This window comes from Ahaetulla prasina, chromosome 3 (genome assembly GCF_028640845.1).
Source record: "Ahaetulla prasina isolate Xishuangbanna chromosome 3, ASM2864084v1, whole genome shotgun sequence".
In the NCBI taxonomy this organism is placed as follows: Eukaryota; Metazoa; Chordata; class Lepidosauria; order Squamata; family Colubridae; genus Ahaetulla; species Ahaetulla prasina.
In genome coordinates this window covers 146,199,309-146,225,473 of record NC_080541.1, presented here as the reverse complement: position 1 = coordinate 146,225,473, position 26,165 = coordinate 146,199,309, and the positions used below count along the sequence as shown (strand labels likewise).

General features: G+C 39.4%; 1 protein-coding gene across 1 annotated transcript in view; it reads right to left on the bottom strand.

Moving 5' to 3' along the window:
* Nucleotides 1-26,165, bottom strand: part of SNX7 (sorting nexin 7) — a 64,269-nt gene that overhangs the window by 9,346 nt on the left and 28,758 nt on the right. The window contains exons 5-8 of the mRNA XM_058175870.1: nt 25,146-25,350; nt 20,861-21,060; nt 18,546-18,632; nt 9,273-9,425 (exon numbers count right to left, since the gene is read on the bottom strand). Of these exons, the coding sequence (XP_058031853.1) occupies nt 9,273-9,425; nt 18,546-18,632; nt 20,861-21,060; nt 25,146-25,350 (645 nt within the window). The remainder of the gene's footprint in view (nt 1-9,272; nt 9,426-18,545; nt 18,633-20,860; nt 21,061-25,145; nt 25,351-26,165) is intronic.

Sequence of the window (26,165 nt, the reverse complement as noted above, 5' to 3'; positions counted from 1 at the left end):
GGTGGGTGTGGCCTGGTTGTCGCAGCCGAATGGGTAGGCCGGGGCTGGGGTGGCACGGGCCGGTACCTTGCCATCTCTGGGACAGCTCAGCAGGACAACTCTTGGCTTATCGCTGGCCGGATGTTGCCTGTGGCCGCGTGTTTTAGACATCTGATCATCTCCTTTTTACTGTATCTTTTGAGATGGTTCTTCTGAGAAATTGGGACTAATCTTAGATGTGAGTCAAGGGATTACAACAGACTTAATAAACTGGCTAGATTTGGATGCATTGTCTCCTGGGAATACTGTAGTAACCCAAAACACCAACTGGATGTTTAGCTATATAAATTCCCCTGCCTGCCCTCTCCCTGGTGCTGTGCAATCCCCGTACTAGGACATCTTCTCATGCAGTGACATTACCTTCCAATGAAATGATGCCTATCCATATACACAGAGAGATGTGTCTTTAAGACTTACTATTACTAGGACCACGGTTGCTCATGATTGGGACACTGATGATCAGCAAGCCCACGTTTGAGACCCAAATTCAGCTGTGTGGTAGGGTGAGCTCCTGTCATTTGCTCCAGCTCCTGCTGATCTAGCAGTTCGAAAGCGAGCAATCAGAAGTAGGTAGACAGATAGGTACCATTTCAGTGGGCACATTAATGGGGACATAAAACCAGGCGTTCCCGGGCAACAGTGATGTCACCCGTTAATTCTTTCAACATGGAAGTGCCTTAGTGCTTCCGACGTGAACACACAAAAAAACCATTTTATGTAGCCTTAAACTGTTTTTTGCTTTCTCTGGAAGAACATCCCTTCAAGCATGATAATATGATAACTAATGAACTGTCCACTAAAACAATGAATTAAATATAGATGTAGAATGCCTCATAAACTCTCATCTTTTCTTCTCACAGTTATGTGTTACAAACTCAAATCGTATCAGCTGCCCCCGTTTTACGAACAGTACACTCTTTTGATTGTCAAACAATTCTATTTGTGTATTCCTCTTTTTCTTCCCATTCCAAATTCTCACTATTGTTTTTCTTTTTGTTTTGGACAGAGATACTTGGTGCAGTATGTGTGAGAAATGGTTCGCAATGCCAACACGGCATTGTATTTGCACTTTATGCATTCTCAATATTTGGCAGTTCAATGCATGATAACACTACAGTAAATAAAGGTCATGGAATGACATATAAAATGCATATATGATAGCTCATTCCTTCATATTAATGCCTATGTTAGGAACCAATCTTGCTTATCTAATCTTTCAGCGTGCTAGAAGATCGAAGTTATTGCTGTAGTTGTGTTCACACAACATACTCAAATGTGGCTATTTTAATTACAGTTTAGGAAATGAATCCAATTTTCTGGATCTCCACAGCCCATGAAGCTTTAAAAGAGCTAGGGAGTTTGGGGTAAAAGTGTCCCCACAGGTTTTACCTCGCTGGTCATGACTGACTTTAGGGGGCAGTGCTCATCTCTATTCCTTAAACCAAAGAAGACTAGGGTAGATGTTTCTATGGTCATGTGGCTGGCATGGCCACAGCAAAGTGTGGAGAAACATGGAACGCTGTTACCTTCCCGCATGTTTACATGTAGTACCTATTCATCTACTTGGGCTAGAAAATTTAGAACTCCGCTGCCTTCGGCATGACCTGAGTATAACTCATAAAATCATCTGTTACAATGTCCTTCCTGAAGACTACTTCAGCTTCAATCACAACAATACACGAGCACACAATAGATTTAAACTTAATGTGAACCGCTCCAATCTTGATTGTAGAAAATATGACTTCAGTAACAGAGTTGTTAATGCCTGGAATGCACTACCTGACTCCATGGTCTCTTCCCAAAATCCCCAAAGCTTTAACCAAAGACTATCTACTGTTAACCTCACCCCATTCCTAAGAGGTCTGTAAGGGCACCAGCATGCCTACTGTTCCTGTCCTAATGTTCCCTTTGATTGTATCCAATTCGTATGGTTATCTCATGCTTATACTTATATATATTGTTGTGTTTGACAAATAAATAAATAAATAAAATCGATTTGTAATTCCGTGACCGGAAGCTGCAAAAACACCCAGAGTCTTTCCTACCACCTCACCTTGGCCTTTATGTAAAGATTCGAAAAAATCGTGGCGGGTGAATTGAGACTCTTCCTGGTAGCCGCAGCTGGGGAAGCCCGATGTAAATGTTGTACCTTGATGAAGGTATCTTTTCTTTTATGTACACTGAGAGCGTATGCACCAAGACAAATTCCTTGTGTGTCCAATCACACTTGGCCAATAAAATTCTATTCTATTCTATTCTATTCTACTTGCATTTGCATGCTTTTGAACTGCTAGGGAGGTAGTTTTGGGGTGGTAGGGTTATGTCCCTGGGACTAGCCTGCCCCACCTGAACCAGAAGAGGCTTGCTGTGGACCCTGCCTGCTAAGGAATTCTGGTGGATGGGCCAAGCAGAAGAGCCTTTTCCACTGTGGCCTTGTCCCTGTGAAACACTACCGAAGTTGAAAACGGCTCCCATCCTTTTGGCCTTTTGGAAGGATATTAACATTTGGTTTTGCCAGCTGGTTTAGGGTCCTGAGACAGGTGCTCACCACTGGATGTGATTGATGGGTAAGAAGACCTCATATCTGTATCATCTGTCTCTTGGTTCCTGACTTTTTGCATACTTTAGAATTTTTAGCTGCTTTTCTATTTATCTTTTTACTATCCGTAAGTCGCCTAGAATCCCAAGGGAGATGGGTGGCATATAAATAATAAAATAAAATAGCTGTAGATTTCTGGGGATTTGCCCATTCACAAAAGGGCTGGCACAGGAACACTGATGTTATTACAAAACATCAATATTTTCAGAGAGCAACCTTTTATATACAGTGATTTATTTATCTCTGCTTTTTTACAGGGTAACAAAGCCTATTTTTTTTCCACACAAAGTGCTGGGCTGAAGCCCAGTCACTAGATTATATCAGTAAGAAGGGATTATTACCCAGACAGTTAACTGACTAAATGCTCTGTTGAACTGGATAGTCCTTTGAACGGATGCAGCGTAGCTCTTCCTATATTTTTATGATAATAGAATCTTCTGTATATCATTTAATTAAAAATCAGTGTTCCACAGAGAATATAAAAGACTTGGAAAGCACTTTTCCCCGCTAGCTCATAGTGCGGCAGGTAACATTCCATCTTGTCTCAAGCCATCCACCTCAGTGTAATCCATACGGGTTGAAGCTCATTTTTAATAGTAATTTTTATTAAAAATTACAATTAAAATGATAAAAACTAAAATAAAGTAAAACAATAAAAAGAAAAAAGTGTAGGAGAGAAAAATAGTACAAAAAGTAGAAAAGAAATGAGAATATACTAAAGACATATATAAAGGATTGACTTCCGTTTTCATAACATATAAACAATTTTAGTAATTTATCCCTTTCTCTTAAAATACAAGCAGTTATCTCTTCTTTCCATATCTTTGCCATTTAGTCCTAATCAGCCGAGTTCCATTGAGAGTTATCACAGATAGCAACATACCTATTTTTTTCTTTTCATTCATTCATTTTTTTAAAAAAGAATTTAGGTCCTGAAACTTTTATTTAAAAATTCTTTTGCTAAGGATTAAAGGTAATTCATCAGATATTTTGCTAAGGATTGAAGGAAACTGACTAAATGCTGTAAAATGTGGAGCCAAAGGTTCACCTATAAAGCTGTCTGAAAATGATTAGAAAATGTATGCAAACACAGTGTCCTTTTGAAACTGCCCTAAAATTTCAGCAATGATGTCTATTCCCTCATCTCCCAGAGCTACCAACCTGCTGTGGACTGCTTATCTTGCAGTCTCTTCAAGAAAAGCAACTGTATGGAGCAGGGGTCTCCAACCTTGGTCCCTTTAAGACTTGTGGACTTCAACTCCCAGAGTCCCATCTTTGCTGGTTAAGGAACTCTGGGAGTTGAAGTCCACAAGTCTTAAAGGGACCAAGGTTGGAGACCCCTGGTATGGAGCACTTGTCAGCAATCTCAAGTCCTCTCCTTGTCCAGAGAGACATTATAAAGACTTCGTATATTTGCCGACTCTTTCATTCTGCAGCAGTTACTAGCTTCACTTCTGTCTGCCGTTTCTTCACTGGGAAGGGTTTGAAACTTCAGACCAATTTTCCCCTACTGTTGCTATCTGAAGTCCCTGAACAGGAGATAAAAACACTTTGCAGGTATAAAACCTGCACCCTGCAAAAAACTGAAATGTGCCTCTTCTGATGCTTGTAGTGCTAGTTCCTATCAGATTGAATGGCTCTGAAATTAATTCTATATGTATGAACACACAATAAAACAAATAAGGAAAGACTGGAAACATGCTCACTATTTTATTCGCAATAGCGTTTTTATTCCTTGTCCTAAATTTGCTAGTTGCTGCCTGTTGGGCTAACCATAACCGAGCATTGCTTACTATGCAAGTTACCCTATTATGTATTAGTCATTCAAGTTCGTAGAGCAAGTTGACAGGTTGCAAATATAATTTCAAGGAATTATTAGGGCTGTACAACATTCAGATTCAAGTCCAAATGCTTTGGAGAATCTGGGGCTGCAAACACAGCATCTGTTTACAAAAGATAAAACAGCTGCATGTTTTCCCAGGGCTGTGTGGTAACTGCTGATGCATTTGATTATAATGCTCTTAGTTACAGGTACAATTTCATTTTATGTGTGCTAGCAATGTTTATAAACTTATTTGCAAGCTTCTTGTAAAGTGTTTTCAGGCTGAATTTCTAATTAAGCTCTAAGCAAAGCACCTCTATCATTTGATGTTTCTCAGACTAGTTATCTACTTAAACAAGTCTTCCGATAATATGGAATGAAACAAAATAGGAAACCTATTCCAGCTGAAATCAAGATATAACGATGCTTACATAAGACACGTTGAGAATTCCCACTGATTGCAGTAAAAAGGTAAAGGTTCCCTTCACACATATGTGCTAGTCATTCCCGACTCTAGGGGGCGGTGCTCATCTCCGTTTCAAAGCCGAAGAGCCAGCGCTGTCCGAAGACGTCTCCGTGGTCAAGTGGCTGGCATGACTCAACGCCAAAGGCGCACGGAACACTGTTACCTTCCCACCAAAGGCGGTCCCTATTTTTCTACTTGCATTTTTTATGTGCTTTCAAACTGCTAGGTTGGCAGAAGCTGGGACAAGTAATGGGAGCTCACCCCGTTAGGCGGCACTAGGGATTCGAACCACTGAACTGCCAACCTTTCGATCGACAAGCTCACTGTCTTAGCCATGAGCCACCGCGTCCCGATACTGATTGCAGTAGTCCTATTTTAACTCACTCCAGATTTCACCTCAAATATCTCAAAATACCTCCCCCTTTCCCCCATTTGGCAAAAAGTTTGATAAAATAGCACTGGTTTTAGATCAGGGGTGTCAAACTGGTGGCCCATGGGCTGGATACATTATGCACAGGCCACGCCCATCCCAGCTCTCCAAAGGGAAAAAACATCATGACATGTCACGTGATGGCAATGTGACGCTGTGACTTTGACACCCATGTTTTAGCTCAACTTAAAAAAGAATATCCAGACACAAGCAAATGTGACCAAACCAAACTCTCAGCTGGATCCATTGGAATCTAAATTGCTGTTGGCAGATTTAAAGGAGAAAGAACTTGGGTTTGGAAACTGCAGGTTTGTTGGAGAAGGCTGAAGGGGATATGGGTTCTACATATTTGGAGTTAACAGAATTAATGAGTGATGAACTGGACTTTCTTGAGCAGACTGATGGTGATTGGGGGCTGTAGGCTGTGTCAAATTTTTCAACTTTTAGTTTCTAAACATTAGGAGTGCTCAAAAGTTGTGACATGCCTTGGGGATTGTAAAGATATTTTGGTTACGTTAATATATTTTAGATGTGCTTTGTAAGTAACTACATAAATATCGTAACTGTTTATTTTTTTTTTTATTTGCATTTATATCTCGCCCTTCTCCGAAGACTCAGGGCGGCTTACACTATGTTAGCAATAGTCTTCATCCTATTTGTATATTTATATACAAAGTCAACTTATTGCCCCCAACAATCTGGGTCCTCATTTTACCTACCTTATAAAGGATGGAAGGCTGAGTCAACCTGAGTTTAATATTTTATTTGTTTGGGGAATCAATTTACTATATCTACTGGGAAAACAATTTGGACTGGATGTTTTGGAGAAAATGGATTGACAACTAAGGTTTGTGATTTTTGGGGAATAAGGCACAATTGTTTAGGAAAGTTCTCAAACAAAATCTTAAGGAAATGTTTTATTAAGAATCAAACAAAGATATTTGATCTCGGATGGATCAGAGACAATGATTGTGGTGGTTTATGGTAGATAAGAAGCTTTTGGAGATTTCCTATGAGTTAAATACAATAACAGATTGTTAACAGAAGGCTTTGAAGTTTCACTTTGTTTTTGGTTCACCTGTTAACTATTTTGCCTTTATATACAGATAACAGATTGGTTGCAACTGTAGGTAATCCTCCACTTATAACCATTCGTTTAGTGACCGTTTAAAGTTACAAGGACACTGAAAAAAGTGAATTATGGCTGTTTTTCACCCTTAAAACTGTTGCAGCATCCCCATGGTCACATGATCAAAACCCGGCTGCTTGGTGACTGGTTCATATTTATGACGGTTGCAGTGCCCCACTGTAACAGGGTCATGTGATCACCTTTTGTTACCTTCTAACAAGCAAACTCAACGGGGAAGCCAGATTAACAACCATGTTAGTAATTTAACAGCTGCAGTGATTCACTTAACAACTGTTGCAAAAAAGGTCATAAAATGGTTCCAAGCTACTTAGCAACAGAAATTCTAGGCTCAATTGTGGTCATAAGTAAGGTCTACCTGTAGAGGTAGAAGTTTATAAATTCTGGGTCTGCTTTGCAAGGGGGAAAAGTAATATATTGTTCCAATATATTGATCAGCATTCAACTAGAGGGGGACAATATATGTGTGTGTTTTGTCTTTATCAATGCACATTCTTTCTCTTTTGTCTATCTTTGTTTTGTTTTAGTAAATTTTTTCTCTTTTTTCTCTTTCTCTGTTTTACCTTAATTTTCTGAGTTACTTAAAAAAAAACTCCTATTGCTATATAAGGAGCTCACAGTATTTTTCAGACACCTTGGAGTTCATTATAACACCAGAAGAATAAGAAACAGGAGTTCATTTTTGCTTCCAGTGCAGTGATCAGAAGTATGGTTGCCATGAATTCATTAGGTTTCTGAATTGAATGGAGGCTGAGTGGTTGCAATGCTCAAAACTGATTGCTTTTCTTGAGCAAGTTACCTTATTGTAATGCATGTTAGAGGTGGGCAAGGGCCATTTACAACATTATTGCAGGATTATAAAACAGGAGAAAGGCTGAGTGTTTTAGGGAAGTTACTACAGTATAGAGAGATACTTAAATGGCTGGCTTAGTTTTGCAAATCTTTTCTCTTACAAAGGAGACAAAAACCCCATCTATCCGTGAACAGTTTTTAAGCCCACAACATTTGTATGGTAACCTTTGGGGCATTTCTCTAATATACAGTTGAAAAGACACACCAGGATAGGAAGAGACTGAGGAAATAAGAAGGATCAGCAAGTCTTCTGATATGAGCAATGCTTTGATTTTGATCTGGAAGACCAGATTTTCAGTCCTTTTGCATTTCTCAGTATAATTAAACACTCTTGATTATCCAGATCTCTGCCTTTCAACTGACATTCCTTGTGAAAAGATGTGTACTTCCAGCATGTGTCAGATGGTAACAACTTCAACTACGAGGAAATGCTACAGCATTGTTAAAAGAACAATATTCTTTAACGAGAACCAAATCCAAATCTTATAATATGAAATTAGGTGTCTTTCAGAGGTGGCATTCAGCTGGTTTGGATCAGTTCGTCTGAACTGGTAGTTGAAATTGCGGGTGGCCCCGCCCACCCATCCCAGTCCTATGCCATCCTATTTAGGTGCGTTTTTGAGGACAGGCACATGTGCGGAAGGCCGAGCGTGTGTGTGGACAGGGCGCTTGTGAATGAAGCGCGGGTGCGTGCACTCATTTGCAAACTGATAGGGAAAGTACGTGAATACGACCCCTGGTGCCTTTGCAATAGGAAAGATCGTTCAGACATTCTACGGAGGATTCATTTGTTCAAACAATCCAATTACAAGCCATACTTTAGGGGAAGGAGTGGCAAATGCCTCTCAGTGACCCTGCTGAGCATAAATAATGTAGGGCAGAAAACCTGCAGCATAATAAGACCATGCCTGAACCTAGCTGGGTGCCAATAAATATTGCTAGAGGTTGTCATTTGTTTAGTTTCATTTGTAAAAAGAGTAGCTAATTCCCTTTACTTTTAGAATTTCATACTGGATTAATAAATACTCAAAGAGGTAAATTGTAGTTTAGTGAATTGGATCCATAATTAGGAATATAATGGAATTTTACTGAAAATTACGGTCGACCATTTAAGATAGTTAGTTAAAAACTGATCTATAATCCCTTCCTACTTGGTTCATTATATTGGCTATACAAGTACAGAATAATAAGCCGCGTTTGATTTCTGGCTGGTTTAAGGGTTGGTTTTGCAGGAAAGTGTGAATAAAGCAACTGTTTGCCCCATTGACACATAGCTTGTTCCCAATAACTCAGATTGCTGGTTTATATACAAAGTCTGTGCAAACATTGCTTTGACGGAAATCAAAGTAGCGTATCTCTCATTTATACATCCTTGCTGACTTGAAAACTGTTTATCCTTCAGCATTTTGGAAATGTTACTTTGTGAGGAGATTAAAGGACCAAGAAGACTTGATTAACTTGATAATATGAAGGCAAGGCAGATGGCAACTCTACCTTGAATCTGCAGGTTACTTTCTAATTTTAATGCTGATTAAAATGTGTCTCTATTGATTCAAAATTGCCCCCCTGACTCATCATCTAAAGCGATAGGGGATTAATCTGCTGATCAGATCTGGCAGTCTTTCTTCTACAGCCCGAGAAAGCAAATCTCTCCTATCCCGAAGCTTCCTTGAACTAAGCAAAAAATTAAATATATAAATAAAGATGCTTTGTGCTTTTTAAATCAAGACTGCCCTCTGTTGATCGAGAACTTAAAAGCAATATGTGTGTGTGTGTTTGCATGTGTGTGCACAACTAACTGTGAAGTGCATCTAAGAAAACAAAGAAAACAGCTCTATTTTTAAATACTTCTTTTTAGAAGCAAACTATATAGAGACATCACACAATTGTATATCGTTTTTAAAAAGCTTGTTTTACCTCTTCATAATAGCGGAGATTATTTTCTGCCATGTTGCCAAATGCTGATTTCATATCAAGACGCAGGCTGTGCTTCCACCTATCCCAATCCGCTTGCAGAGCATTATTGGCACATTCTAATTTATCTTCAAGTTTTCCAATCTCTTCAGGCAACTAAAAACAAAACAAAACACATTAGACTAAAGTTAAGCAGCTTGGCAAAAATAACATCAGGAATGGAACATTAATAGCATCATAACAAGGATCTCACTCCGTTCCAAGAATGAAGTCGGGTCTCCTTTTCTCCAACCTATTTTCCTCTAGGAAACTATGGGGTTCCTTAGAAGTTTATCAATGATCTGTCACTAAGCAGATCAGTAATGCTTGATGAGATTTCCTGAGACTGCTTACCTATTGCTATTGACTACCTCCTATTGTTTGCAGCTGCAGTGGAGTGTTATTCCTCTTGTAGAGGCACTCTTAGTTCATAAAGGGCAACAGCGAGTCCCTATAGAGTTTGTTTGTTTGTTTCCTGGCAGGGCTCCTGGCTTATAAGAGCAACAGGACTGACAAAAATCGAGCAGGTTAGCAGTATGAAGGTAGAAGCCTCTTTTAGAATCTCATACTTCCCAACTGCCTACTCTACCTGGACTTATACAATGCAATTTATTGCTCTTAATCTCCTTTGGATCTACCCCTCAAAGCATCTTTGAAGACCTGGCCTGGATGAAGACTTCAAGGTCTGAAATTTTCTGGGCACGATCAGGGTTGGGAGAGCTTGAAAGAGCTGCATGACCAAGTCCTTTGAGCACCTCTGGTTTCTTCACTGGCTTGGGAGGAATGGCTCTAGAATGAAATAAATGTAGATTTTCTGTTTAGCCTACCTAGATCCGTCTCTCCTTGTGATGCATCCCTTTTGTTGAATTTCAGATTACATGGTCCTTGCAGGAAGGACACTCATACTCTGGTCATCTCTTGGTTGGATTACTGCAATGTGCTCCACATGGGGCTACCCTTGAAAAGTATTTGGAAGCTACAGCTAGCATAGAATGAAGTGGCATGGACCGTTCTGGAGGAGCCTAGGATGATGCATATAACACTGCTACTGTGTGAGCCAATATTGGTTACACGTTTGCTTCTCGGTCCAATTCAAGGTAATAGTCATTACCTTTAAAGTCCTTTATGGCATGCCCCAGTGTATCTGTGATGCCATCTTGCTCCAATGGGATTCCCTTCAACAGAAGAGGCTTGCTGTGGACTACATATGTTAAGCAATTTCAGCTGAAGGGTATCAAGGATAGCCTTTTCTGCTTTGGCCCCGACCTCTGGAACATTTTACCATCAGAGATGGGATTTGTTCACAATCCTGGCCTTCTGGAAAGGTTTGGCCACTTGCTTTGGGGCCCCGTTGGAGGTGCTCCTTGTTCGATAGTTGATGGGATAAGAAGAAAACCTCACTTTTGGTCTTAATTTATGTAACCCTTAATTTTAATTGTTTTTATATTTAGCTGTTTATTGTTTGTAAGCCGCATAGCGGCTTGCACACCTTATTAGTGAGATGGGTGGCATATAAATTTAATAAATACATAATAAATAAAAAATAATTCTTTAAAAGTGTAATCTGCAAAGAATTTGTCAGTCACTCTTATTTCATGCCAAATGAGGCTTCATCTGAAACAAGAGAGTTCATTTGATTTCAGTCCAATTATAAAATAACTGTGATCTGTAAACGGTTTAGTGATATAGTATATGTAGAACTATTATGGCATTGTATTGTGTGCAAATCTTGCCACTAATTCATTCCAGAAATTATGAGCGATAGTGAAAGTTTGAGTCAGGCTCCTGTATTAACCCAGGATTATTTCCAAACTTTCATGTCTGAGCCAGGATTCCGAACTATGATATCTTCGATCCAAATTCAATAGTCTATCAATGTTACCCCTTTACAGGTATAAAGAAAAAAAGTTGATAGCAGACAAAAGATCCTAAAAGGGGTTGCCTGCAAACAAACCCATATTATGGACTTCAAGAATAGAGCTATTATAGTTCTTCCATGACAGTTCTAATCAGAACTGTTTTGTTAGAAATCATAGTTGTACTCCCCATAAGGTCAATTTTATGTCCAATTCAAAAACAATGCACTGCATTGCATTTTCATCTTTGCAATTCTGTCTATTTTGCCCAAATGCCCTTCAAATAAAATTTGGGGACATGTCATTCACTGTCAACATTATTTCTAGGTCTCAGTTTTCAGAGGTGAAGTCAACTGGACAGTTGTGTAGAATTCGTAAAAACCATCCAGCCCAAGTAAAGGAAAGGGGAAGACTCAGAATGGAAGGATCAATAAAAGTATATTCCTGTCTCCACATTTATTATCTTGTAAGGGGCTGCAGACTTCCGATATGCAATATAGAGAGAAGTATCATCTTCCACGGGTAGTCCTCGACATACGACCATAATTGACACCAAAATGTATTATTAAGTGTGACATTTGTTAAATGAGTTTTGCCCCATTTTACAAACCTTTCTTGTCACAGTTGTTAAATGATTCGCTGAAGTTGATAAGTTAGTAACCCTGCTGTTAAACGAATCTCGCTTTCCCACTGACCTAGCTTGTCAAAAGGTTGCAAAAGGTTGGGACACAGCAATGATCATAAGTATGAACCAGTTGCCAAGCATCTGAATTTTGATCATGTGAATGCTACGAAGTTCGTAACTGTGAAAAATGATCATGTCACTTTTTTCAGTGATGCTGTAAGTTTTGAACGGTCACTAAATGAACTGTTATAAATTGAGGACTACCTGTATACAGTAACAGTCAGAACAAGAACTCCCAAGACATTTTGGGCAGCCAACTCTCCCTTTCTTGCTCTTGCTCCTGCTGGGAGCCAGAAAAGTGCATAGCAATGATTTTTGTCCCAATTTATATAATCATTTGTATTTGCATTTTTCTTTGAGAACTCCGAGCTGCTTAACTGGGAGGATCTCTCCTCATTTTTGTCCCATAGCAACAATCCTGTGAAGTAGACTTGGGTGAGGAAAAGAGACCAACAGAAGTCATTCAGCGATGCTGTGATTAAAGGAGACTTGAATCGGGAACGCCTTGATTCAAGTCTAACACCATAATCACTTGCTACACAACAGGTGGGTTATAACGTGGTGGGGTATGCCCACTTTGGACACTGCCATAATATGATGGAATGAAATTTTAGCAATATGACCAGGGCTCAGGAGGGAAGTGGTGATGGGGGAGGGATTACAGAGAGTATTGCATGAAGTCTGCAAGATATAAATTGCCCATCTCATTTTTCCAGAGGATATTAGTTCCTCTGCAAACTATTTATTCATGAATGTTTGAAGGCAGACTGTTGTTTTGATATGCTCATTTCCTAAGAAATTTTGCAAATATTTTCAATTTTTTTTTGCTTCCACCCTTGGAAGTTACACTGATGTTTTGCATATTCATTTGTGCTCCTATCTATCTATCTATCTATCTATCTATCTATCTATCTATCTATCTATCTATCTATCTATCTATCTATCTATAAAAATAAAAAATAGATATGTAGAAATTCATGATTTAGCCTTTGTCCAATAGTCAGGTTCTTCCAATAACAGCGATTTTAGCATGCTTTCCTGAATTTTTGAACTAATTGGATTGATAAGTTTAGTAGCATCAGTCAAGTTTCCTTAGCAAAGGAAATATTAAATACAAGTTTAAGGACTGATTTTTTTTCCTTTTGGAATAAGCAGCAAAAAGATGATTAGAATCTTGATTCTGGAAAGTTACAAGGGTGCTGCAGATAGATTTTAATTAATATTTTGGAATTAATTATTCACAGAAGAAAAATAAGCATACTATTATATTTTTTTACTCCTTCCAATCATTCTGAAAAAGGGACGCGGTGGCTCAGTGGCTAGGACGTTGAGCTTGTTGATCGAAATGCCGGCCACATGACCACGGAGACATCTTCGGACAGCGCTGGCTCTTCGGCTTTGAAACAGAGATGAGCACCGCCCCCTAGAGTCGGCAACGACTAGCACGTATGTGCGAGGGGAACCTTTACCTTTAATCATTTTGAGATGGGATTTGGACCTAGAAGTTTATAATATTACAATTTCCTTTTTTATTTCAATGTTTACTACAATCCATTTTCGACTTGTGGATCTTGATCTTAGCAGTACAATTTAACTCCATGAATTCAAGTAGCCCTAATTCTGAAATATATATAGTAGCACTCCACATTTTTAGTCAGGTGAAGAAAAAAGCTTTTCTTAATAAATAAAAGTATGTGTACAAGAACAATATTCTTAAAAGCAACAGAGGCCATTTTTTAAATTAGCATGAGATTATTACCGAAACTATTCAGGTTCTGCCACTACTAATATAAAAAATATTTATATGCATATAACAGGAAATAGCTTTTTAATATAGCTTGTCATTCTTCTTTCAATATCTCCTATAAGACAAATTCATGTATGATTTGGCAATACTAATATTTTGAGCTATATTTAAGATGCACTGTCTCTGACCCATAATGTAATAAATATAAATATGATGAATCCCAAGTAACATTGATGTTATTTGGGATTTATTGAAAGATTAGGGATTTTAACCAAAAGTAAAGAATGTTAGAAGGCTTTAAAAATGAAGTGCCTATATCAAAATAAAATCTATAAAAGGTGAAAGAATTTACTACATGTAAATATGGGAATTATTACTATATTGGATGTTACCCATAAAGTTTGCACGAACTCCAATTCCACCCATATCCACTCAGATGCAAATAAATTAAACTGTAGGTTTTGTTTTGCCATAAGAAAAAAAAAGAATTGATGAAGTCTTTATTGAGCTAGGGAATAAATTGCTATCAGATATGGTTTAGGAGGGGAATGGAACAACAAATGGATCCTCAATTTGGGATATGAGAAGCTTCAGACTATTCAATAACACCTGGTGTTTTCAATTTGTTAATTTTTAAATGAATTAGGATTATACTTTCTTTCATGCTGTCTGTTGAGGTTGTGGGAAATATAGTGCCTATGGATGTTGCATTGTAGATCTCTAATTTATGGCTCAGTGCAACTTGTGAACCCAACTATACCATTTATTTAGCAAATTAAGATTAAGCAAAGATGATCCTAATCACTGAATAATTTTGTGTCAATATTGTTCTCTTAGTCTAAGCTACTCATTTTTCTTACAATACAAGGAAAAAATGATGTAACTATTTATGCTAAAGTCTCAAAGAAATATTGAAATTAAAATACAATTATATATAACTACTATTACTACTATTTAAACATTCATGTCGGAAGCATATTCCAAGATGCTTCCAGGTTGAAAGGCTTAGCCGGTGACATCACCGGAGCCCAGGGGACATCCTAGGGGCCCCTATCGTATGTCTGTTATTTTCCCTCCGAAGTGGTACCTATTTATCTACTTGCATTTACATGCTTTCAAACTCTTAGAGTAAATTGATGGGAGTTCATTCCATCATGCAGCTTGCTCTTGGTTTTCGAACTTCTGAAGTTTTGATCTCTCAATGGTCTTTTGACTCAGTGTCCTAACCACATGAGCCACCCTAACCCAGGGGTCTGCAAACTTGGCTCTTTTAAGACTTGTGGACTTCAACTCCCAGAGTTCTTCAGCCAGCTTTGCTGAGGAGTTGAAGTCCACAAGTCTTAAAATTGCCAGGCTTGCAGACCCCTGCCCTAACCCATTATATAACTTAGGTCTTGGTTATAGTTTGCCAGTTAGGAATGCCAATTATACTTAACTGTCCTTATATCTCTAATTACCAGATTAATTGAGCAAAAAGCTTAGATGACAACTGATCCTGAAATAACATGATAAAAAAATGATAAAAAATGAGTTTCTTTTTTTGTATCTGTTCTACATTAATTGTCCAAATTGAGCTTATAAATTTTGAGGCATTAGTATTTGTTTCAAAATCACCATATTTGAAAAATATTTACTACGTAACTATAGTAATATATTGCTGCATTTTTCTTTTAAATTTGTAGATGCCCTTCTCTGTGCCTCTACCCTAAGATCCTTCAGAATGGATTTGTTTTTTATTATGGCAATCTGAGCTGTTAGTGGCTAAGAAATACAAAGTCCATGCCTTGAGGTGGGGCAAAGTTCAAAGACATTTGCTGCTATACTTCCTTGTTTCTTCTGGCTAGGTTCACTTTTTAGAATAACATTGAAGGGCCTAGCTCAACTTGGTCATTACAAATTGCGATTTTTCCTTTCCAGAAATGTTTTTCTAATGTTTTTCTACCATGAGAAATACCTGTATCTCCCTTGGCTTTCCTGTAAATTGTAAAGCAATTCTCTCTAAATCTGGTAAAAATGAGAAAAAAGCAGGGGTGAAATCCAGCAGGTTCTGACCGGTTCTGGAGAACCGGTAGCGGAAATTTTGAGTAATTCGGAGAACTGGCAAATACCACCTCTGCCTGGCCCCAGAATGGGATGGGAATGGAGATTTCACAATATCCTTCCCCCAGGAGTGGGAAATGGGGATTTTGTAGTATCCTTCCCCTGGAGTGGGGTGGGAATGAAGATTTTGCACTATCCTTCCCCTACCATGCCCACCAACCCATGCCCATAGAGCCAGTAGTAAAAAAAATTGAATTTCACTACTGGAAAAAAGCATATACAGAAACAGAATTTCCTATGAACTAATTACTTTCTTTTTCGGTACTTGCATTTTTCTTGGTTTTAGTACTATTAATATTGTATGACGACCGGGGTGTTATGGAGTTGGGCAGCCTTCTAAAAGAATTAAACAATTAAATCAATGTATGTGGGCATGCTTGAATTGTCTTTTATCAACTTCCTCAATAAGATCTATGTGACCATGTGACTCTTACTCTTGGAACTTCTATATGCAAGAGACTTACTATAGACTGCAAACTTTGGCTCAATCAAATGATCATTTTGATCCTTTACAATTGTTGGAGAGTTATTTTTGCCATGTCAGATACTGTATATGCTCTGTCCAGAATTTAGAAATTCAATTGAGACTTTAAGCCAAACAGCCCTTCCTAGACTTCTCAGCTAAGAATTTATCCAGCCTCCTTTTCAAATCTTTTCAATCAATGTTTCCCTGAAAATAAGACATCCCCTGATAATAAGCCCAATTGCGCTTTTGAGCGCATGCGCTAAAATAAGCCCTCCCCAAAAATGAGCCCTCCCTGAAAATATTTAAATGCATGCACAGCCAGTGTCCGCCACTTCCTCTGATTAGGGTTAGGGAGACAGAGCTGTAAATCAGGTAAGATGGCAAGAGGAGCCCCATCTTCTTCCACGCGCCCCAAAATAATAAGACCTCCCTGAAAATAAGGCCAAGCGCTTATTTTGGGGTTCAAAAAAAATGTAAGACAGGGTCTTATTTTCGGGGAAACATGGTAGTAGCTATCATCATATTTAGGCTAAAAAAATCTATACATTAATTTGCTATGTGAAACCTTGCTTCCTCTTGTCTGTTCTGAGAGAGGGAACTCCCATGCTAGGCTGGAGAAACAAAATGGATCCCAAAGATCTGAGCTTTGTTTTTTCAGCCTGATTTCCCCACATACTCTGGTGCATGGAGAAGAGGGAAAATCCTTCAGCAGGTGGCAGCAGCTTGCAACCTTCCTGCCAGCTTCCCCACTGAGTTTCTGGGGAAGCCAGCAGAGAAAATTGCCAATGATGATCGCAGGGCACTTGGCAACCGATCATAAATGTGAATAGGTGATCAAGCACTCAGATCATGATCACATGACAGCAGGGATGGTGACTGGCACGCCATTTTACAACTCTGGAAATGCTTTACTATAAAGAAGAGGTCACCAACTGGTGGTCTATGGACCACTGGTGGTTAGTGAGAAAACTTTGGTGGTCCACAGAAAAATTATTTGCTTTTATATTGCACTAAATCAGGGGTCCTCAAACTATGGTTCCTAGGACGGATACGTGCAATGAACATTTGTCTTGCTGTAGAGAGTCTCCCCCTTCTGGGTCTTTTTGTGCAAGTTGGAGGGGGGCAGAAATTCCAACTTGGGGTCTGCTTCAGCCTCCTGGTCTTTGGGTGAAGGCTGGAGAGAAGTGCCGCTGGTGGTGAAGAGCCGGAGGGCCTTGTTCCAGTGAGACTGCATCATGACCTGGAATTGGCTGACCATCTCGGCCCGCTGAGCCTCCTGGCGCCAATACCTGGCCTTGCACTCTCACAGGTCTTCCCTTTGCTTGGAAAGCCTATGCTCGTAGTGATCAGTGAGGTGCTTCTGCTGAGTCTCCTTCTTGATCAGATCCAATTTTAACTGAGCCAGATGTTTTGCCAACTCTTTCTCATGGTGCCTGCTTAGCTCCAACAACTGCTTCCTGTTGGTGCCCTAAGGAGCCTGGGCGGCAGGTGAGAAGTAGTGAGTAGAGGCTGGCAAGGCGCCCCTCGATGTGAGTGACATTGAGTTGGCCATGCCCACCCAGTCACATGACCACTTTGCCATGACCACCCAGCTGGTCATTAGGCAGATCATATTAGTGGTCCATGGGATTTAAAATTATGGATGTAGTGGTCCTTGAGGTCCAAAAAGTTGATGACCCCTGCTAGAAAGCACCCTTTCTGAGCTGCTGTAACTTCAAAAGATTCTTAAAAGACCGTAAATCAAGGACTGCCAGATACTATCACTGAGAAATATAGAATTGTATAGCATGCCTCAATATACTCTCATGCTTACAATCCGGAGTGGAGGCTTGTAAGGGATTAAACTGATTTCAGTAATATTATGATGTCCCCAACTCTTTTGTTAATAGACACTGCAATGTTGGATGATGCACCAAATCGTTGTAAAAGCTTGAAACATGATGCTGTTTTTGTCATTTTGACAGCAGCAGCCATTTCTGTGGGTGCCTTGTGACAGGGACTAAGCCAACCCTATCCTATAACTGCACATTTTATCAGTACAGAGAATGTTGTGGGCAGAGGAATATTTAACAGATGGTCTTCAATCTTTCCTCCAAAGCAATCCAGAGTGTGGGCTGAGGACTCTGCCAACTGCTTTTTCAGAACACGTACATTACTCAACTCCACATTCTGTCTCTGTACAGCTTTTTGTAGTTGTAGGGCAACATTCAAGGTTGACTTTCTTCATGTACCTACAAATCTGCCAAAAGGATAGCAGCCCTGAGTAGCTCATAAAGAACACAATGGGAATACAGTACATAGGGGAAAGCGACAACAACCTGTGGTATAATCTAGATTTGAATTATAGCAAGAAAATGTTGTCATTTTATTTTCAATTGCTTACCGGGCCATTTTCAGCTTTTTTATTATACATAGCATCAGTTTTGGAATCCAGTTCTGTTTGGATCTGGTCCCTTCTTTTCAGAACACCCTGAAATATGAAATAAAAAGAAATAAATGCATTAGAAATTTTGCACAAGTAATCCTGAGAACTCTTGGCTTGCGTTCTGGTCAAAATTGGGGAGAAAGAGATTTTTGATCCACAACTCTCTTCTATGTAACACTAAGTTTCTGGGTTTTCCTGGATGTCATTTTTCTGTCTGCTTGACAGGAGAGGCTAAAAGCTTTATTGTTGCATTGGTACAAGTGGGTCCATAAAGAGCTGTGCTTTTTTTTTTTTTTTTTTTTGCTCAAAGAAAAATGACATTTATTAAATGAGTGCTATTGCCTGCTCCCCACTATGAGAATCTACAGCTGAATGCAAGTCTTGCAGCTGTCAACAGAATAGAATGGAAAAGAAATGAAACCGAGGAGCTGTGTTAATGGAAGGATGAACCACCCCCTGCCTGCACCAAATGCAGCCTAATTGTGCAGCTGAGGAGCTTAAGGGTCTAACAAACGCAATAACATCCTTTAATTTCTCATCTCACCTTCCCTGCAATTAATCACACAACCTGGCACAAGACAGGGGTCCCATCAAATTGAATTCTAATGGGCCACACAGATGTTTCTTTGGACCTTGTTCAACTCATCCCGAGATGGTTTTCACTGAGCCTCCTCCGTAAGGTGGCTCTTTTTGTAAAGTCCTTTTGCAAGGGCTGACATTCTGCTCTTCCCTGTGGTTTGCCCACCTGTCCTCCATCCTGTAGTAGAAGCCATACAGAATATGATCCTAATTCAACCTCTGTAATTTGCAGGGCTCTTCCTGTCTGACTCTCCTTATCTCAGTAGGCTTCTGCAGTCTTCATTAGGAGAACTATTTGGGTGAAGGAATTTTATTGCGTTATCTAAATGTCAACTGAAAATGTCTCCTAAATGGGTAATTTCCATTTGCTGAACTAAGTCACCACGCACATGACAAATGAACCAGGGCAATAGTAATACTGTCAATATATATTAAAACAATTTTTTCACGTGCATCACACAGGGACTGAGTATTTGAAGGACAACTGTATCTCCAATAGTTGCTGCCTATCCTGTATGATCAGGCAGAGTAGGTATATTCCAGATCCTTCCACTGAACAGTGTCATTTACTTTCTGTCATGTTGCTTCCCCTATGGGAGAGCATCCCAACAGCGATCCATACGGCTGTTCCCCCACCACAAGTTGCTGAAACCTTGCCTATTTTCCCAGGCCCAGGAATAGGAGGGATACTGAGCCATTGTAGACTTAAAAAAAAACCTGTTATGGATTCTTTTCATCTGGATTTCTTTGACTTATTTAACATGGAACTGAGGAGCTATGAAAATCTGCATTCCTTGCAGAGACCCATACAAAAGTAGGTTTATAAACAGTGGTGGGATTCAGCTGGTTCCCCTATCAAAATGGATCCTGGGTGCTAAGCTGCAATGGAAAAATGGGCAATGGAGCAGCCAGTGTGAGGGAAGGAGAAAGCTGATTTCCCTCTTCTTTCTCCCTGCTCTTCCTCCTTCCCTCATGCCGGCCACTCCGTTTCCCATTTCTCCATTGCAGTGCAGTGCCCAGGATCCACTTTGATATGGTGGGGGGGGGGGAGGGTACTTTAACAACGGGTTCACCCAGGGTCAGGCTGGCCATCATGGGAAGCTCGTTCTGCATGTGTGGCAGAGCGGGAGGATGGGGATGGGCCACGCCTCCCACAACAACCAACCTGACCCTCGGCGAACCTGTTGTTAAATTTTTTGAATCCCATCACTGTTTATAACGTACTTTGAAACTACAAGTGTCTATAGATATTCTCTCTGTGAGGTAAAAAGTATCTCAATTCAAAAGGAATCCCTCCTTTCAAAACATAACCATCTCATGCAGAAGGGAGTTCAAATGTGAAGATGTATATACTCTGGAAACCTACAATATTCTATTGTTAAAAGAATCATTGGTACTCACAAAACAATCACTGATACACCTCCCCTAAACTAACTAGCTTTATAATCATGGCTCTTTGTTGCCTTCTTGCTATTTTCTCCCTAGGGGCCTATAGATCATGTATAGTTAAGAGAAGAAAGAGGTGTATTTTGAAGGAAAGCACATAGGCATCATGTAGGAAAAGAAAATACAAAATAATCCTTTCCTGCAGGGCTGCACTATTAGCACTGACTAAGAAAGGACCCTGGCAACTCATGAGAACATCCACTGCAGCAATGACATCAGAAGAAACTTAGCTTTCCAACCCATCTTACCATCAATATTTCATTGTAAAGCAAATATTCATGTATAACAGGGAAGAAGCTTTCGGTCAGAGCTGCCATCCATTTGTCTCCAGCTTTGCAACACTGGTCAATGCCTGTAGCCATTCCTTTTAAGGTATCTTCCAGATCTTCTTCCGAAGTAGACCAGAGCGTGTGAATCGGACCAAATTCCTTCATTTCATAAAAATAGTCTTGGAAAAAGGAGGGGGGGGGGGAAAGACACTCAGGACTTCATAAACAATCTCCCAAGCAATTATCATAAAGAAAATAGAGCTTTAAACAGAAACTCTTTCTGAAGAATACAGGTAGTCTCCGACTTACAACAGTTCTTTCAATGACCGTTCAAAGTTACAACGGCACTGGAAACAAGTCACTTATGACCATTTTTCACAGTAACCACCTTTGTAGCATCCCCATGATCACATAGTCAAAATTCAGATGCTTGGCAACTGGTTCATACTTAGGACCACTGCAGTGTCCCAAGGTCATGTGATCAACTTTTACAACCTTTCGACAAGCAAAGTTAATGGGGAAGCCAGATTCACTTAATAACCAGGTTACTAACTTATCAACTGAATTAATTCACCTAACCACTGTGGCGAGAAAGGTCGTTGAATGGGGCAAAACTCACTTAACGGAAGTCTCACCTTATTTATTTATTTATTTACTTATTTATTTATTTATTTGATTTATTTGAATCTGAAATTCTGGCATATAGCAGTAGCAATAGCACTTTGACTTTTATACCGCTTCACAATACTTTTACAGCCCCTCTCTAAGCAGTTTATAGAGCCAGCATATTGCCCCCAACAATCTGGATCCTCATTTTGCTGACGTCGGAAGGATGGAAGGCTAAATCAACTTTGAGGCGGTGAGAATCAAACTGTCGACAGCTGGCAGCCGGCAGTCAGCAGAAGTAACCTGCAGTACTGCATTCTAACCACTGTGCCACCACGGCTCTTCATATAGAATCAAAGAGTTCAATAGTAGAGACAAGGGCCGGTGAATGGCGCAGGCTGGTAAGGCCTGTTATTAAGAACAGCCTGTTATTAAGAACACAAAGCCTGCAATTACTGCAGGTTCGAGCCCGGCCCAAGGTTGACTCAGCCTTCCATCCTTTATAAGGTAGGTAAAATGAGGACCCAGATTGTTGGGGGGGCAATAAGTTGACTTTGTAAAAATATACAAATAGAATGAGACTATTGCCTTATACACTGTAAGCCGCCCTGAGTCTTCGGAGAAGGGCGGGGTATAAATGTAAACAAAAAAAAAAAAAAAGTGATCCCCCAGTTAACAACTGTCCTGTTAAGCAAATGTTTGAAGTTACATTGGTGTTGACAAAGTAACTTTATGACAAGTCCTCAAAGTTACAACTATCACAGTGACCCAGGGTTAGTAGACTGTGATTCATAATTGGTATGCGTTTATTAATGTCACAGCAGTCTGCAGTCACGTAATCACTATTTGTGGGCTTCACAGCCAGTTTCCAACATGCAAAGTAAATAGAGAAGTTGGTAGTAAAATCGCAAATTACGATCACACAATGTCTCACTTAATGACCCGGATCAGGGGTCTCCAACCTTGACAATTTTAAGATTTGTGGACTTCAACTCCCAGAGTTCATCTGCAAAGCTAGCTGCAAAGCTAGCTGATGAACTCTGGGAGTTGCAGTCCATAAGTTTTAAAATTGCCAAGGTTGGAGATCCCTTACCTGGATGATTTGCTCAATGACTGCAGTTGAACAATTATTGTAAGTCTGGTACAATCACAGGATGTTTCACTTAACAACTGCACTGCTTAGCAACAGAATTCCCATCCTAATTTTGGTCCTTAAATGAAGGTTACCTGCATCTTTCTACCTTCTTTCCCATCTTTGTTTATTTTAACTAATTTAATGTTACTATTTATTGTTTTAATGCTTTTATTGGATTTAAATGATTCTAAACTGCCTAGAATTGCCACCAGGCAGCGTAAGTTGAATTCATTAATTAAGAAATTTGGGGCCATCTTACCAAACATCAATTTGCAAAAGATTCCCATTTAAGGATATTCAAACATATGGATGCAAGTTTAAGCCAGGTTTAAATTTTAAAAAAAAACCTAAAACTTTTGCTTTTGCATTCAAAATGTATTATAAACTATGGAAATGTTAATAGCTCAGTATGTGAATTGCTACATAAAATCCATGTAAGAATTATTAAAATATTGTGCCTGAAGCACTTTTAAAAAATCTGAAAAACAATATATAGATGATAAAAATTATTTAAAGGAGCTATATTAAGGGTATGAAGACAGAACATTTAACACCATTCATGTACCCGGAATAAAAGCTTGCTCACAAAAAAAAAGTATGCATTGATAAATCTGCTAATTCGTCCTTAAAATCCCAAAGAACTCCTGGATTGGCTTTTCATATTTTATATAGGCTTCCATAGCAACCTCCTGGCACAATTTTCCCTCCCCTTTTCCAGGATTGACAAGGCTGGTTGCCAAGTCCTACACTGTGGGTGTGCCTCTGTGCCACAGATTTCTCCACAGCTCCGAATTCAGAAAACAACCTTCTTCTTGTAAAACTTTTGGCACGATTATTGCTGTGAGCCTGGTAAAATACATTTCCAGGCGGGGTGGGTGGGAGGGGGGAGAAGGGATGGTTTTAATGATACAGTAGTCCTGAACCATCTGTTCATTTTTTTAACAACAACAAAAAAAGCTTTTTTTTGAAAAAGAACACAGACCATGGACAAAATGCAAGGCCACCTCTGAAAAAACTTCTTATACATTGCTGCCAATGTTTTCCTTCTTAAAGTTTACTTTACTTATTCTTTAGTTGTATATATTGGCTTTTATTCACAAGCTGAAGGCAATGTGTATAATTGCTACATGCATGTGGATATAACTACAAGGCAACACCCCTCTTCCTGGCAATTAAGGATTGAAAATACTATCCATTTGGCATCATTAGAAACTGTTTTTTTTTCCTAGGCTTAATTACCATGTAAGGAATTAGGCTTATATTTAGGGGATCTCAGTGTTAAGGGAATAGAAAATTAAGCGTCTTTTGCTTCATTTCTGTGCCTGAAAATTCACCTGCTCCCTTGTTCACTCACATATATACAGCATTTTCTTTAGGAAATTTCCTTTTACTGGCATCAGCCTAAAATTTTAAATCCAAAACCTGTAATCTAAAAAGCAACGTGGTAGGTAGGTGGATTTTTCTGGGAGCTACAGCACTTAAGGAGAGAAAAGTCAATTCTTCTTTCCCGAGATGCAATCTCCTTAAATGTTGTCCTTTTAGGGAGAAAAATTGTATCCACGGATTTTGACAAAATTCAGTGGCTTGGGAAACAGATTAGAAACCAAGGCCAAGTTGATCCATGCAGTTGGCCATGTGTCTTTCTGAAAACATCACCCACAATTCTAATTGCTCTCTCCACAGGAGCCAACAATCCCTCCCGTCCTTCCTTCCTTCCTTCCTTCCTTCCTTCCTTCCCTCCCTCCCTCCCTCTTTCTTTCTTTTTAAAGCTCTGAGTGATTGGCTAAGAAGCCAGGGATTAGATGAATTGGTGTGAGAGACGTATCTGCCAGGGATAGCAATGACACCAACCAGTTTCTGCCCATCTCCATACAGCGTTCTTTCAGACAGTTCTTTTCCAAGGAAGAAGGAAAAGGGTATCCTAATTCCCATCCTTACACACCCTTTTCCACATCGCTTCGCGCTTGATATACAAAAGAATGAAAATCTGACTTTGGTTTTTACCGATTGGACTAGTAGATCTTTATAGAAATGGCTCGTTCATATTATTATGAAAAAGCAAAAAGTTGTGATTTGGTGCCTTATTTTACTGTAACAGAGAGTGTGCTTCTTTTTCTCTTTTTTCCCCTTATCTTTCCTCACTTCTCCTTTCCTTCCACCCGCTGCTTCTCTATTAACTTTGTATTTTATAATACTTTATAATTCAATAAAAAAAGAGGACTAACTCCCATTCTTACACACAAGTCAGGACTTACAGGAGCAGCTGTTAACTTCTTCCATGTTTAAGATGTCAGTGCCAAGGCTGTTAAAACCAATGGTTCTGCTAGAATTATTTCACACAGAAAAAGCATTCCCTGTGATTTTCCATTTGTCAGGTGCACAGAAAAGGGGAAAAAAAAAAGGAGGGGGGGGGAAGCTATAGGCCTATGTCTTGCTATGAAGCTGTATAATTTGGCAGGGGGGAAGCATGGTTAATCGATACCCCAGGATTAATTTTGCGTTTCCCCCCCCTCCTCCACCAACCTTTTCTTTCTTTGTAAACTCGGTGGGAGATTTTGTTCAATAGATTGATTTTCTGGTTAAACACGTCCACATAGTCACTCATTTCTGTAAATATTTCCGGGCGGTTTTTCACCGCACTGCCTCGCATTGATGAAGCCACTGCCTTGACTGTTTGTCCCATTCTGCTAAGTAAGCCAGGGCCCTGCTTCCGGTGAGATGAAAGTTCCTAAAAATTAAAGGAGGAAATCCAGTTTCAAGATGGATAAATAGCTCAAACAATATGAAGGTCACACATAGCAGGCTTATATGCTTCACAAACTTAGAATAACTTTATTGTCCCTTTAAATTTACACTAATCGGCATACATTAAAATGAAAATTTGTTGCATACAGCTCTCAAAGGGTCACCACTCTAATATACAGTACATAAACATGACAAAAATATAAATAAATAATTATGCATATACCCACATATATTATATGACACAGAGAAACAACAAATACGTCAAGTTCAGATGTATAAATGTACCTGGTGAGCAAAACAAATCACACAGAGTCACTAAGAACAGCTGCCACCTGACTCCCTCTGAAGATTTCTTTGGATGCCACCATTTCATCAACGATCATAAAAGTAAATTATGGTTTCATTTTAGATTAGGTGAACAGCAATTAAAAACATAAAATCACAATTATATCACAATATTCATGCAATCTGTTTTCTCCCCAAATAATAATTTTAATTTATCTTATGTTCTAAACATCTAGCTATAGCAATACTTAAAATTATACTGAAAGGTGAGTGCATAAATGCAGCTCATGATTATAATGCCAAAACCTGTCTTTTTGTTACATGTAAACACAGCCAGTGTTTTCCATTTTGACTGTACTAAGCTTCTGGCCAGCCTGCTGTGAGAATCTCTGTTAGGCCAGGAGAAGAAAATAAGGGAGGAGAGGGGGTCAATTTGGTGTAGTGATGAAGGTGCTGACATAAAAATCAGGAAATGGTGAGTTCCAGTCTCCCTTCAGGTATGAAGGCCAGTTG